This window comes from Ctenopharyngodon idella, chromosome 5 (genome assembly GCF_019924925.1).
Source record: "Ctenopharyngodon idella isolate HZGC_01 chromosome 5, HZGC01, whole genome shotgun sequence".
NCBI classification, from domain to species: domain Eukaryota; kingdom Metazoa; phylum Chordata; class Actinopteri; order Cypriniformes; family Xenocyprididae; genus Ctenopharyngodon; species Ctenopharyngodon idella.
Window position 1 is genome coordinate 23,853,924 of NC_067224.1, and position 16,069 is coordinate 23,869,992.

Genomic DNA, 16,069 nt, shown 5'->3' on the forward strand with positions numbered 1-16,069 from the left:
TCATTTTTGGTCTTCTGTTTCTGATTTATTTATTTATTTATTTTCTTTGCACTTTAAAGTGACCTTGAGTTTAAGGCGCTGTATAAATAATTGAACGTTGCTGGCTGGTCCTCACAATGTTGGTGATTTCAGGCTTTACTACCTTTGTGGGATTAATTGGTCCTCACAACGTAGGCAAAACTTCACATACACAAATAACACAAAGCATCTGAAGTAAATGAATATATTAGTATAGAACAGATGGAGGAAAAATAATTGATTGCTCAATTGCTTTCAGACAACTATGATATGTCATTTGTAGTCATTAATACAAAAATACATGTCATACGTGTAGACAAAAACACCATAAAACAGTTTTGAAAGTGAGTTTTAAAAATGACATCTAGGACCTTTATAGAAAGCATGCCATTGTAGAGATTTTAAGTCTGTCCTTCATTGCCTCATTTTCATCTGAAGAAAATTCAATTTGCCATCTATCCTAGCTAAGGCCTATAGTAGACATCCAGAAGCTGTGAAAACACATAGTGTTAGCCAAGATTCATTTAAGTATTAGAGCTCAGTATGCTTTCTAAATAAAAACAATTGTATATACATAAAAAGTATAAAAATGTGCAAAAGTGGATACGTGAATATCTGAACAGGTATAGAGTGATTTTTTAAAACAAGCATAATTGCCAGTTCATAAAGGTGACTGCTTCATGTGATTCGAATGTTACAGTATAATAATGATTGTGTCTCTAGTGGTCAAAACCTAAAACATTCTCTTTAGGTGCAGATAAAGTGACCTACAACATTCTACAGCATTACACGGTCAGATTAGTAATCATTTACAAAGTGGGGCATTGACAAAATTAGCTTTGCTTTTCTGGCCTCCAGTGTGCTTTGCACTTGTGTCGACACCCCCTCCAAAAAAAACAAAGTGGAATCTTCTGGGCCACTGACATTATTACATAACAATAATTTCTTCTGGTTGTCATGGAGATGGGGGGGGGGGGGGGGGATAAATGTTGAGCTGAGACTCCCCCTGAATATCTCACCATGTTTGATGCCCCACCTGATCCCTGCTCCGTAACACTCCCCCCTACCTGTTTCAAAAAACATTATATCATTTTCCTGACCAAGTACGCCAGAACCCAGTTATTCCTGTTTTTATGGTTTGTCTATTTTTTCCTGCTTCTTCTCGATCTTCCTCTCTCTTTCTTTCGTTCTCTCTGTCACACTCTCAGCAGCCAAGACCAAGTCAGCTCTTTATACCCGTCACCATAACAACCACAAATGTTCTGACAGATTTGCTACCACTGCATTGAGAGGTGTAGTGCACGCAAGAAAGAAATAAAGAGAGAGGAAAAAGAAGGTAAAGCAATGCTATCCACCCACACACATTCACAACAATAAATGTACATTCTGTTCCTTGGTCATCAAAAATACTCTCTCTCTCTCTTTTGCCTTATTCTCTCTTCTTTCCTTTCCTCGTTCCTCATTCTATCCACAATATATAAGCAGCACTTTACATCCTCTGCCATCTTAAATACTCAGATCATGACATTTGAGGCCATAATGGGCATTTGGGGAGAAGATCGATGTCATTTCATTGTATCTTCATAAAATTAGCAACAGCACCGTGTGATTCTACTGGTATAAATGCATTTATCTTCTTATACAAGATTATCATGTGTTTCTACACTGTATTTGGTTAGTGTTCAGAGCTAATCATCCATTTACTACCATTACTTTAATCCAAACTTAAATGGACAAAAGGTTAGCCACAGTAGCTTATAGCTTCCTGGATGTGTGATATTTTAAACTCTAAAATCCAGTTTGACTGGCACACTTCAAACTATTTGATGCTTTTCCCTGCTATGTCCACACGTCCATAGGAACCATTCCTTCTTTGCTTTTAAGTGGTGGGAGCAAGTTCTCCTCGCACAGGAAATGCAGCGGGAAATGGACCAGGATGCCCTGGATGGCCTGTAATTCTTCTCTGGCTTTCTCCGGGTCGGTAAGACTGAGGTTCTCCGCATTCATGTGCCCAGGCAATTCACGCAAATTTCGGATGGAGTCCAGTGGAAGACATCGGAAGACCTGCACAGTGAAGAAAAGGTACTGCAGTATATCCACTGGCCAACATTTATTTTAACATTCCGGAAATCTAATCCATAACTAGTACATGCAACCATCGAGATCTCTGGGATTAGCATTGTGAGTGTAAACATATGGGTAATGATAGCGCAGAAGTGTATGGGAGTGGTGCTATTGTCTGCAGGAATACTGCACAACCTGCAAATTACAGTAATTGCAGGTTTTGTCGTAGTTTAGACCGGCATTCAATGCATTTGTATCAGTTCAAATCCTGCACAGTGACTTTAAATGAAAACCCTTAGTTAAAGACATCAGATTCATAAATGGCATAGAGGGGGTTTGGAGAAATTCAGATCACAAGCTCTGTCCCTCACCTTCTCATAGATGATGGCATTTGTTTGGGCGATTTTGTTCCAAACATCGTTGAAGAAATGATCACTGATTGGATCATCAATGTCCAGAGTTGGGTCACGTTTTGCTCCGAGAAGTACACTGAGGAGAGGAGGTAAAGGGTGAATTTAGACAGTTACAGTTTGCTTAACAGTATTTAGAGCAGTCGTTCTCAACTTTTTTGACTCTAAGGCCCCCCTTTGTCCAAGACAATATTCAAAGGCCCTTCTATCTACAGTAAGCTGACAAGTACCTCTGGTACTTCTGTTGTAATAAAAATAAACTCAAAATTAAGATGTTAGTTTAATGTTGTACATCTTTATTCTTAGGGGCCATTTACACAACACCGTTAAACTAAAAATGGAAAACTTTTTATGTGTTTTGGCCGTCCATTTATGAAAACTCGCCCCACTCCTCCCTTTTAGTTTCGGGATTTGGTTCATCACAGCATTTGTAAATTTTAAGATGGATAGACAGCAGCTCTGCTGAAACAGCATTCTCACCAAGAGTGACCCTTTCCAGAGTTTGCTTAAAATTGTCTAAGTCTGTGGATCTGAGTGTGATTGATGTGTGTGTGTGTGTGTATATATGCTTACATGGACCAAACAAAAGTTAAAAAAAAAAAAAGAAAAAGGAAAAAAAAAAAAAAGTCAATCAAATGCTCTTAAAAGACTAGGACTAAAAATTAGCTAAGGTTGCACAATCTCCATCTACATAATCAAATTTCAAATTTTAATCATATCCAGAGTTAATTTAATAGCATTTTACTTCATACATCAGGGATATGTCAACATCAAAAAAGGAAAAATATCAAAAATATGTTCCACAAACTCATTTAGACTGGTACAGTGCACCCTTGGGGTGTAGAAAGCCTGCAGAAAGTCTCATAAAGCAAATGTGAACTGTGAAAACTATTATGCGAGGAGATTAGAGTGGAATAATTCAATCAGATCACAGGACCCAGAGATGGACATTAACACAATCTCTTGAGGTCACATCCCAAGGCCAGCAGTGAAAGGTGCTGCAGACACACGCATCATTAGAAGCATCTCACTGTTTCCCTTGGCAACCAAGAGATGTTCTGGTAGCTGGCAGTGTGGAACGCAACGTGCCAACACAAATTGCTCTGCTCACACACGCTCGCACACCTCTCTCTTTCACTCACACACTCCTACACAGACAGGGGAGAAGTTGGACAAAATGGGAAGCCGAGGTGCTTCACTGCACAAACACAAATCTATCATAGCTACAGAACCATTCTCATGTAGAAGAGATGGATTACGACTATGTTAAAGGGATTTCATGGAGAGAAAAGCAAAAAGATACAAAGTGATTGGCTATTGACTATTAATGATATCATACTCTTGTCTCTGTCACTCATTTCCAATCAATTGTGCTTGACGTAAGGTAGCGGATTGTGACAAATGACATAAATTAAATGCTTTAATTTGTTACAGTCATTAAGGTCAGCTAATAATGCAGATATTTGTGCCTTACAGGCTGAACAGCCTTACCTCATAATGATTTACATCAGTAAATCATGAGTTTGCGATTCATTATAAGAACTAGCTCCTAAGACTCATTTGTTGTGAATCAAACAAACTATCGTTCAAAAGTTTAGGGTCAATTCGATTTTTTTAAAAGAAATAAATCATTCTATTAAGCAAAGACACTGTACATTGATCAAACATTACAGTAAAGATATTTATAATGTTACAAAAGATTTCTATTTCGAATAAATGCTGTTCTTTTGATCTTTCTATTTATCAAAGAATGCTGGAAAAAATGTATAATGGTTTCTACAAAAATATTAAGCACCACAACAGTTTTCAAATTTGATAATAATAAGAAATGTTTCCTGAGCACCAAATCATCATGTTAAAGGTGGGTATTTTTTCAACAACGCTGTTGGATATTTGAAATCAACCCAAACAAACCCACCCCTCTCTTCATTGCTCCGCCTCCAAAACTCACTCTCCAATCCTAACCACCCTGCTCAGAGTCGGTCTCAAACCCCGGCCCGATCACTGCTGGCATGCGAGGCGAGTGCACTGACAATGACGCTAAACACATTCTCTAGCGCTCAGTGTGCAGTAGTTTAACTGCAAAACTCTCACTATCTGGCCACTGTTACACACGCAACTGCGCACAGCTGACGTGCAACAAAATGCTTCACGAAAAATAAAGCGCAGATGATGAACGAACGACAAGGAAGCACAAAAAATGAACGTACAGTACACAATAGTAAATACAAACAAGTGTTCGTTGTTGGTCGCCAACAGCATAGCAGCCCCAGACAATCAATGACACTCAAACCCAGTGTTACTCACATGAGAGGGAATCAAAGCAGCCTCCACATCTGTTTTCAGGCCTTCCCACTTAGCTCTCTCCAGCGCTGGAAAGCTTTTCTAATATTAACACGGGTCCTAAAGTGCTTGCCCAGTCATTACCCTTCATTCCAGTGATATTCTTTTGAGCTGTTTTGTATTGTTTCATCATCTCTCTTTCTGCGTTTTTTTTTTTTTTTTTTTTCTTTTTCAAATCTCCCACTTGCTCGTTCTCTCTCCTTGATCGTCATACGCCCCCTAATGCTGACTGGTTACACGTTTGTTGTTGGTGTTGGACCGACTAACTTCCAAACAGTGTAGTTTAAAAAAATACATACCCCACCTTTAAAATGATTTCTGAAGGATCATTTGACACTGAAGACTGAAGCAATGATGCTGAACATTCAGTTTTTCACAATATTACTGTTTTCATTGTTTTTTTTAAATCAAATAAATGCAGCCTTGGTGAGCATAACAGACTTCTTTCAAAAACATAAAAATATCTTGCGGACCCCAGACTTTTAAACAGTAGTGTACACTGGTTGCACTGTGCATATATGTTCTTGCTTGCAGTTTGCGGAGACAGCTCAATAGAAAGACATGTTTTCTTGCCATTATTTTTTGGTAAACAGCCTTGTTATCTCATCACACTGGATTCAGACTGAAAACTCTCGAGGATCCAGCTTTCTGAGCCTCCATGCAAAGCATATCCAAAGAAATTTTCATTCACTATGGAAATTTCCATAACTTTTCAAACCTGTGATTAAAAGGGTCATGTAACCCCAGAACACATTTTTTGAGATGAATACTAATAGCAGTCATAAAGTTGATAAACAAGTGGAAATTGGTTATTTTTGCATTTTTTCAGAGCAATTTCATACTTCCGGTTTATAAAGCAAAGTTGAAGCTACGTCACAGAATCTGACGTAGATTCAGGCCTCGGAGTGTGTGATAGATAGGCTGCAAGGGAGGGAGAGGCCCAAATCTACGTCACACAGTTCTGAGCATTTCTCTGCATTTATTCATGAGAAAGAGTTCGTTCAATCCAATCACTGCGCCGTAGTATGCACAAGATTATAACTGCGGTATTAATATGCATGAGGAAATATCACTTCTGTTGCTTCTGTCTCATTGCCTAATATTGTTGTCATTCAGAGACATGGGTCGTAGGCGCTCGCTTCCTCAGCGCTACAATACAAAAATGTGTTTCCCTGCAAAGCGAGCAGAACAAATGGAAAATATGTTCACATGAGATCACATTAATGTTACAGTGTTGTTTGTATTTTGCCCGTGATGCAGTCAGAACTGGAGTTTGACTACGAACTCATGGAAAATATGATTGTTACGATATACACGTGGAGCGCGTATATGATCAGTTTCAGCGCGGAGCTCTGCGATGAGTTTAACAACACTCGCCACATGGATTATAGATCATATACAGACTGAAGAATGCGTGTTTAAAGTTTTTATAGACTTATTTCACACACTCTCCTGCACCAAACATGAACCAGCACAGTGTATGCACACATATTTCATCATGTCTTCTTCAAATGAAATATGTACAAATATGGACACTGATACAGTGGTGTATCTGAACGCGATGATACGATGGATTATTCTAATACACAAAAGACAATGATTTAGAAAATTCAAAGAAGAATGGGTAAAAAAGTAACTATGCCTCTGTTCTTTCTGTGTTAAACTGACATGTCGTTTATCATGAGACTGCAGTACTCATAGACGTAATGAAAATATTATTAGACCTTTTAAATGTTCTTCTGCATTTCTTCCTTGTGCTTGGGAGTTTGTTGTCATTTTTCTCCATGCTCATATATTAATATTCATTATTCTGTATAACTGTGTTTTAGGTCTGTGTTTTATTTGTTGTTCTCTCCCCTCTTCCCCCCCTTCTACACTCCCACTTTTCCAGAGCTTTACATGCCCATTTTCTCAGACTTTTCTAGCTCTGAGGTGTGAACGACCAGGCTACTTTAAAATTCCCTAAAAGTTTGTAGTTTGTAATGACTGTAGAAGACTCTGATGCAAGTGTGATGTAAGTTTCATATATGTGTTTGATTAAGAGAAATCTTGACAACTTTAAAATATATGCTCTAGTGCATCTCTGTCGCTACTTAAAGCCCGGGATACATTGCACGATTTTAGCAATCCTATAAGATCATTACTTTATCACACTGTGCGACATGGATCTATTAAACTTGGGTACGACATGCATGTAGACTGTACGGTAATGACACCTGTTGACTCGTATTCTACGATAGAATAATAATACGTCATTAGCATGCGCTAGTGGTAAACAAAAAACCATGTTGAATCGCAGTTGTAGTTTTTATGTGCGCTGGGAAAAAAAGGAAGTGGCGAAAGAAGAAGGGAAAAGAGCTTGAGGTAAGCAGTTTTAAATTTTAGCACCGTGCCGCGTTGATTTCATGTCGCATTTTTATTGGCTGGTCAGTAGACATAGGTCGTAGCAGCAAACACACTATGCATTGATCATGCTGAATTTCTGACACTGTAAGAAAATGGTCATAGGCTATCTTTGGTTGCAAGACCGGGAAAACAGCCGTCTTTGAACCTCTCTCACTGTACGACATAGGACCACCGATTAAGAGCCACGATCACAGAAATCGCCACGATTGTTTCACGATGGCAGTCTTTCGTCTGGGACAGCCAAAAATCGTGCAGTGTATCCTGGGCTTTAGACACATGTATACACACCTGAAGCACTCCTTTCGTAAGGCGAGTGCTAGTGGTCCAGCCTGGTACTCCTCTCCGTTCATAACTGAGGGAACTCTTTCCTCATCCTCAACCAGCACTGCCAGCTCACTGTCACGACTGCCCAGCATGCTCCTGTCATTGATGTTGGCTGACCCTGAAAACAACAGGAGAGGAAGGACATTTTGAAGAACTTTAGGTTTTAATGTACAGGTGGATTGTGAAGTTCAGCTTCTTCATGCAAATACTAAGTATCATGGGTCAGTGATTCCCAAATCCCAACCCAGGATATAAATACCCCTGGCCTACTTTTTTGTATTTTGCTTCGTTAAACCTATATAAAACGGGAATTATTTAAAGACGGTCATCAGATCGAAGTTGAGCTTTGATGATGATTAAGTGAAAAGCACCTTTCTGATGGGTCTGTGGGGGGTTTCAAATGTTTAATTTTGTTGAAAGTCTCTTATGCTCACCAAGGCTGCATTAATTTGATCAAAAATACTGTAAAGCAGTAATATTATAAAAAATTATTATGATTTAACATGACTGTTTTCTATCTGAATATATTTTAAAATGCAATTAATTCCTGTAAAGGGAAAGCTGAATAATCCAGTCTTCAGTGTCACAAGACATCCAGTCTAATGTGCTGATTTGGTGCTCAAGAAACATTTCTTATCATTATTATCCTCTTGTTATCACCTTTAATTAAAGTTTAAAACAGTTGTGCTGCTTAATATTTTTAAATGTGACATTTATTTAAGATTCTTTGAAGCCTAGATTTATTTGTAATCTTTTATAACATCACAAATGCCTTTACTGTCACTTTGTATCAATTTAATGTCCTTGCTGAATAAAGGTTTTTATTTCTTTAAACAAATCTGTCTGACATCAATCTTTGAATGGTAATATACATTAAAAAAGGTTTTGAACTATTGTCATGGGTCACAGACAGTCAATTGTGTCTTATTGTATTAATCTGAAACCAAATGTCTCACCTATGATGTAGCAACGGTCGTCAGCGATGAGGGCTTTGCTGTGGACGTAGATGAGCTCTGTAACAGGGGATTGGCCGAGCTGAGAGTGTGTGCGCAGACCACACAGAGAAATATACTGTGTCCATTCGTCCTGCACTGATGAGAAGATGAGACAGTCATTAAAACAATAAATGGCAAACCATCCGTGTGATTGGTTAATGGGTAGAATGCTGTAATCCATGTTTAAAAAAAAAACAACATCAGATAAACTAAATCATTTAGTCACTTATAAACAGATGTGAAAGTAACAGATGGAGAACAAGACAAGATCCAAAAAATTTACTCTACCAGAGTGGCAGAATTACAGACAGCTAAATATGTTTCTGTCAGATACTTACTTTGTTCCTTTAATCTTGAAAGAATGGAGTGTTCTCCTCGATTAATCGTTCTACACACAGAAAATGTTCTGTTAGCAAGACACAATCACATATTTTGGGTGGTGAGTGTGAATAATTGTAGATGTTGGGCTGGCCTGGAGTGTGTGTGTGTGTGTGTGTGTACCTGTAGGTGAAGTGCAGTATAGCCTGAATGGCGTTTCCTCCTCCCTGACTGATGTCACCCTCAAAGCCGGGCAGCAGGGGAATTACAACGAACACCCTGTACTTCTTCCCCTCACTATAAAAATTCAAATAAAGCTTACAATTTATGCTAATAAACACAGAAACACGGCAGAATACATTTTATTTTTATTATTTTCACAGAGGTAACACACCTGTGAGCCCGTAGGATCCGTTTGACAATAGCATCTCCGATGGTGTTGTGTACATTCTTCTCATCTGAGCAGCTGATGAAGAACTGATTCTAAAAAAAAGAGGAGGGACAGAGAGGGGTTTGTTTCATTTGTCTCACTTGTTTGCTAAACTCTAGGCATCTGGTACTGTAATAATGTGAACAACAAACGGACGTGGTGGGCTGCAGCATGTGATCTTTATAAAAATTCTATTTCCAGTAAAGCTGCTTTACCAGGAGCCAGAAACACAAAACAGTCTTAGGAATAAAATTCACATTATTTTGATTATTCTCCTTCCCAGATGTCAACCAACAGCAACAGACATGTTTGTCGGGTTTTGTCGGATCAACGCTTGTTTCTGGTCATGGAATGTCTGAGATGTGCCTGCCATTTTATTCTTTAGAAAATAGATCATAATAAACGCAAATATTTGCATTTAGGAACATTCTTATAAAATACCTAAATACATTTTTAATTAATTCATTAATTCATATTTTTTTCTTAAGAATTGTAACATCCATCTTAAATAATTAATATTTATTCATAACCATATTAAATAAATACAAAAGTAAACTGTAGTACATAATTTAGTCTGGACAAAAATATCAGTGTTTATTGATGTATTTCAAGTTTTTAAATACACAAATGTAAAAGTTTTAGCTTTCAATGCTTGTCAATATTGTTTTATTATTTTTTCTGTATGGACACAAACATTTCCTCTGGATGTAGTTTAAGCATATCTGTTACATTCTTCCTAGTTTAACTGACTCGCATTAGGACCCTGTTTCTGAGCATTATGCGAGAGCAGAGGGCTATTGTGTGTTGCCAGCTGAATGCAGTAGAATCACATGATCCTAGTGGGAGAGAACACTGCAAACAACTCCACAACACTGAGACTTTGTGTGTGAACAGAGCACAATCTCTGTTCAGCTGTGTGTGCGTGAAGTCTTATGAGTCAGAGGCAAATGCTTTTGGTAAGGTCACAGAGAGAGTGTTACCTCTAGATAAATGTAATGCTGGCTGTTCTCAATAACATGTACATAGGCATTGAGGATAGAGTGTTCACATGTGCCAGCGGACCAGCGATCGACAGAACGAAGAACCTGGGAGAAAAAGAGAGGGGATAATGAAAGAGAAACAGATGTAAATAAATGATGACAGCAAAAAAAAAAAAAAAATTAAATGAGGGGATAGAGGTAGAGAAAAGAAAACACACATGTACCTGTACAGAGGCTTTTGTGGCTCCAGGGATTGTGAATGGCAACTTATCTGCTGTGTAGTGAGATTTCGGCAGTAGGTATGGGTAGAAGTCATCCTTGTACTTGTTCTTAAAGATCTTAAAAGACAAACAGAACGTGAGAAGAAAAAGCAACGGTAGAAGTTTCTAGTGTGCATGTAGATTCAAAAACAATCACTAAAATCAGTCTCTGATTTCTGACCTTAGTGAAGTTCCAGCGCTGGATGAAGTGTCGTGCAAGATCTCTGGCTGCTTTCCCATGATGCACCGCACCCAGGTCTCGCCAGGGGATGCGTGGCACCTGAGTTCTGTCAACATTGTCTGAGGGGGAAAAAAAGCAGAAGCTACACTACTGGCTATACCCACATTCAATATTGCACCATCTTCTGTGTTCTTGCTAAGCATAAACGTAAGAATTCTGTCCTTTTAAACTTTCTATTCATCAAAGAATTGTGGAAAAAAAATGTATCATGGTTTCCAATAAAATATTAAGCAGAATAACTGTTTTTAGATTAGCAAAAAAACAACACTGATAATAAGAAGAAATGGTTCATGAGCACCAAATCAGCATTAGAATAATTTCTGAAGGATCATGTGACACTGAAGACTTCAGTAAAGATGCTGAAAATTCAGCTTTGCATCACTGAAAAAAATTACATTTTAAAATAAATTAAAATAGTTATTTTCAATTATATTTAAAACATATTCCAACAGATATTTTCAAATTGTAATATTTCACAATGTTACTGTTTTTGCTGCACTTTTGATCAAATGAATGCAGCAAAATAAAATAAAAAACTATTGAACAGTACTGCATGTTTATTATTATTTATTTATTTTCATATTTTTATATAAAAAATATATAATAAAATATATAAGATTATATATATATATATATATAATGTTATCTAGCAGACAAAGAGATCTTGTTTGACAACAAGCAATGCATATAGCTTATCTGAGTTTCTCTTTATGTCACTATAAACTTAGAGCGAATATTTCCCGCATGTAATACATAAAGTTAAGTCATTTCCAAATTAGGTTGTAATTCAAAAATGATGCTTATAAAAAGATATAAAGATAAGTGTTAGAGGGGTGATTAAAAATATATGCAAGTAATTATGTAAGTCTATGTTGGACTGTGTACCTTGATAGGGCTGATCCAGCTGTGTCCAATCTCTCTTGATGAAGTTGCTGTAATCTTTTCCCAGCCACAAGAGGGCATTACAGCTCAGATCGACTTCATCCTCACACTCTGACGCAGATTCTGTCAGAGGAACTGCAGAGCCATCTACAGTATCAGACTGAGTCAGAAAGAGGGAGAGGGAGAGGGAAGGTAAAATAGAAAAATTAAACAGGGACAGATGAAGAGTATGGGATCATTTAAGGACATCATCATGTCTACTGGTCACAACTGTACCTCTGGGCCTGCCTCTGCATGATTGGCCGGTGTTTGGGGTTCCAAATCACTCAGCCTATAGTCGCTGTCATCCCACCTCCCAAACGCAAGATCCAACCCACCCACAAAGGCCACTGATTGGTCGATGGCAACCATTTTCTCATGATGGGCCCAGAGGAACACAACTGAGGCCACATGATCAGGGTGACGCATAACCTAGGGCAAAAGAGATATAGAATGAATCATCTATAACATTTCCCGGAAAAAGAACACATTAAGACATGATGAAAAAAGAAGGACAAAATTGGGAGGGAGAAGAGAACAGCAGTATGAGCAAATGTTTGTAGTACATCAAACCTTTATATTGGGGTGCAGGTTCATCAGTTTTCTCTTGCTGTAGCCGCTATTGATACCCAGAGCCAGTTCCACCTCCTTATACAACAACACACACACCTTCACTCCCTGTTCCTAAACACCACACACACACACACACCAGGTAATGTCAGAGTTCATTGCCATCAACATATTTAAACACTTACATAGTTTAACAGATGGACTGCGTTTTAAGATAGATAGGGGAGAAAATGTATTAAATGTATAAAGGAATAAATGTAATGTAAAAGGGCTTTCCCCCATACTGCTTTGCGTTTGAGAATCTTGTCCAAGCGCCAGTATGTTCCTGTAGCTGGACGTTTGAGGAAAACCTCTGGACTGAGCCTGTAGAGAGAAAACTCAAATGTCTTTACAACACTTTCAATCACACATCTATTTTCAATACATATAATATAACAACATACAGAACAATAACATCACAATATTGTACAACTGAATCTCAGATATTCCCAGCATCCGAATATGTGTACTTCCCTAGTACGCTACAGTTCAAAAGTTTGGAGTTTGTAAAATTTATTAATGTCTTTAAAAGAAGTCTCTTGTGCTCACCAAGTCAAATAAAATGTAAAATAAAATATTATTACAATTTAAAAATTGTCTATTTGAATATATTTTAAATTGTAATTTATTCCTGTGATGGCAAAGCTGAATTTTCAGCATCATTACTCAGTGTCACATGATCCTTCAGAAATCGCTCTAATATGCTGATTTATATAGAAACAATTCTTTTGTAACATTATTGCAACATTAGATACAAATCTTCTGTAATATGATAAATGTCTTTACTGTCACTTTTGATCAATTTATATGTCCTTGAAACTTACTGATCCCAAACCCTTGAATTGAAGTGAATAGCATACGAAAAGCAGTGAGGCACATGAGTAGTATGTCCACAGGTAAAAATACCTAGATGTCCTGTGTTTCAAAGAATGCGTTACTATCATCATTGTACAATCATCATTTGCATTAATGGCAGAGAACAGGGGCGCAACCAATATTGTGGGTCACACAGCAATGTCAACATGATGGAAGCAGTAAGTCTGGATTGTATATATACCACACACATCCAATGTTGCGATTTTTACAAAATTGGAATATCGCATAACACATTTGCGAATAAAGCACCGTTTCCATCCATTGAGCTGAAGAGAACAAAATCGTCACATCCTGATAAACTGGCACTAAATATCACTAAGAAAAATGGAAGTTGCTGCATATAATAACTTTGTATATAATAATTTACTTGTGCCTCAGAGTGTGCAGACAAAACACAATAAAGTTATCTTGCTTTCAGAAGCAAAGCCTGCTGTTTGGAAACACAGTCGAGTAAGACAGCTCTGGGATGTCATTAGCCTATGCTGTGCATATATACTATGATGTGCAACGAGATCGGTCTGCTGGTTGGTCCAGTTATACTGTCCCATCACCAAGTCACGTCTTTTTTAACGCGCAGCAAAAAAATGTATTCGGTAAATGTGTTTCCATCATAGTTTAAGCGCATGTTTTCTTATCAGATAAAAAGTTTAACTAAATTGAGTGCATACGTTTTTTATACACATTTTTAGAATTTATGTGCATTTTGGCGTTTCCATCCAGTGTTTTTTATGTGATTTCACAAAATGCGCATTAAAATAGATGGATGGAAACATAGCTATTTACAGTATGTGACATGTACTGTACATGTGTGTGTGGTAGCACACTGACCACCAATCAGTGATGAAGATCTCCTCCTTAGCCTGTTCCAGTGCATCAGCCAGGTCTGAGAAATAGCCATTCCCGTTAACATACCTGTCAATAAACCAGTAAGTCATTTAATCAATACTCACTTCATTACACTTACTAGTCAATCAATCAATTTTCTTTGAATATTTTTGAATACATCCAAGGACATATTATGTAAATGCACACACCACTTTGTGAGGGTGTCCGGCCTGGGTGGGGCGAAGCCTTCGAAGCGATGGGTCTGGTGGAAATCACAGCGCTCAGAGAGACTCCGAATCTCATGACTCCACCACTGGGCCTGCCTGTAGCTACTGCACTTAATCACCAGCTTCCTACAAAACACACACACACACACACACCACCTGTGGCTTCACAAGTCTCTGTAACAGTCTGTATCAGTAGTGGGAAGACTTCCTGATAATGGTCCTCAGACTCCCCTATTTACCTGCTGAAGTTCTCGATGCAGACGCCATACTTGGTATCAGTGTAAACACGTCCAACCAACACCTTCAGCTCAGGGTCAAACAGCAGAACAAACGACACATTGCCGGGATCTCTGCTCATACACAACAATGATAGAAAATAACAACAAAAATCAATTACAAAAAGCAGTCATTAGAATGTAACATTAAATATTAATCCACATTAAATATGCGTATTGTAATAAACAATAACAAATGCTGAGTCTATTCAGAGCAGACTCCAGTAACATTTATATACAGAAAAAAAGTATAAATATATGATTATAAAAACAATACAAAGAACAAAATCATTTTGTCAGGTTCACATTTATTAAACACTACTGTTCAAAAGTCTGGGATCAAATTAAGACTTTCTTCAGGAAGGATGCATTAAAATGATCAAAAGTGATAGTAAAGATATTTCAAATAAATGTTCTCTCTAACTTTCTTAGTCATCAAAGAATCTCAAAATATTAAACAGCACCATTTTTTTTTTAACATTAATCATAAGAAATGTTTCTGAGCACTAAATCAGCATATTAGAATGATTTCTGAAAGATTATGTGACGCTGAAGACTGGAGTAATGATGCTGAAAATTCAGCTTTGCTATCACAGGAATAAATGACATTTTAAAATATATTCAAATAAATTGTAATAATATTCAATAATATTTCTGTTTTTACTATATTTTTGTTCAAATAAATGTAGCCTTGATGAGTATAAGAGACCTCTTTCAAATACATAAAAAATAGCAAGAGTGTAAAATAGTGCAAGAGGGTTGAAAGAAAGTTTTATATAGATAAACAACATATGAAGAGGAGGTTCACACACCCAGATGAGGCCAGTCAGTCACAGAGACAACACCTCTGATTGTTCTTTATGAAGATATGTAAACAAGCACGAGCATGAAATTTCACTAAACATTGGAAAGACCCTGAGGTTGTCAATGTCAGGCCAATATATTTTATCATGGGGCGGTCAGAGTACCGGTAACGTGAGAAATGCCAGTATGCAAGAAAAAGTGAGGGTACGCTACAGATTAAAATACAGAAGTGCCTGTACTGCGTACCACTTCAAGCACTGGCCTCAGGGCTTTCTACTAGCACACAATAAAGGGCTGGGCAAAGTTTCACCTCTGTTTCAAGGAAACCGTTGTGTTTTCTAGAATTGGTTGGCCTGTTTGGCATACAGACATGATGCATGGTTACTGCAACTAACCTAAACAGACTCAAGCTACAAAAGTGGAAGGAAAAAATATGAGTCATGTCGTTTCCTGAAATATTTTAAAATGTAGTTGAAACACTGACAGAGGCATTCAGTGCTGTGCAACTAAGTGGTTAAATGTGACACTCCTGATATGTGTAAATTTATCTTAAATTGTATTAGAAATACACACTTGTGAATGTCCTTTAAACACCTAGTGACTATTCTGATTAATGACACAACACTGATGACCTCTGTAACTCGTATAGTAAACGGACGAACCTGTTTGACAGGCTTCTAGTCCAAGCACCAACTCCTATATTATCTCCAACTACATCTTTAACCTTTCAATAACCTTCTGTG

At 37.6% G+C, this 16,069-nt stretch overlaps 1 protein-coding gene across 1 annotated transcript in view; it reads right to left on the reverse strand.

The window, feature by feature from the left end:
- Window positions 1-209: 209 nt before the first annotated feature.
- Window positions 210-16,069, reverse strand: part of pld2 (phospholipase D2) — a 28,589-nt gene continuing 12,729 nt past the window's right edge. The window contains 17 exon segments of the mRNA XM_051893169.1: window positions 210-2,082; window positions 2,454-2,571; window positions 7,530-7,683; window positions 8,522-8,656; window positions 8,899-8,948; window positions 9,062-9,175; window positions 9,273-9,361; window positions 10,289-10,393; window positions 10,513-10,626; window positions 10,730-10,848; window positions 11,675-11,831; window positions 11,948-12,142; window positions 12,284-12,394; window positions 12,565-12,643; window positions 14,024-14,107; window positions 14,230-14,373; window positions 14,487-14,597. Coding sequence (XP_051749129.1) covers window positions 1,858-2,082; window positions 2,454-2,571; window positions 7,530-7,683; window positions 8,522-8,656; window positions 8,899-8,948; window positions 9,062-9,175; window positions 9,273-9,361; window positions 10,289-10,393; window positions 10,513-10,626; window positions 10,730-10,848; window positions 11,675-11,831; window positions 11,948-12,142; window positions 12,284-12,394; window positions 12,565-12,643; window positions 14,024-14,107; window positions 14,230-14,373; window positions 14,487-14,597 — 2,104 coding nt within the window. The 3' untranslated portion in view covers window positions 210-1,857.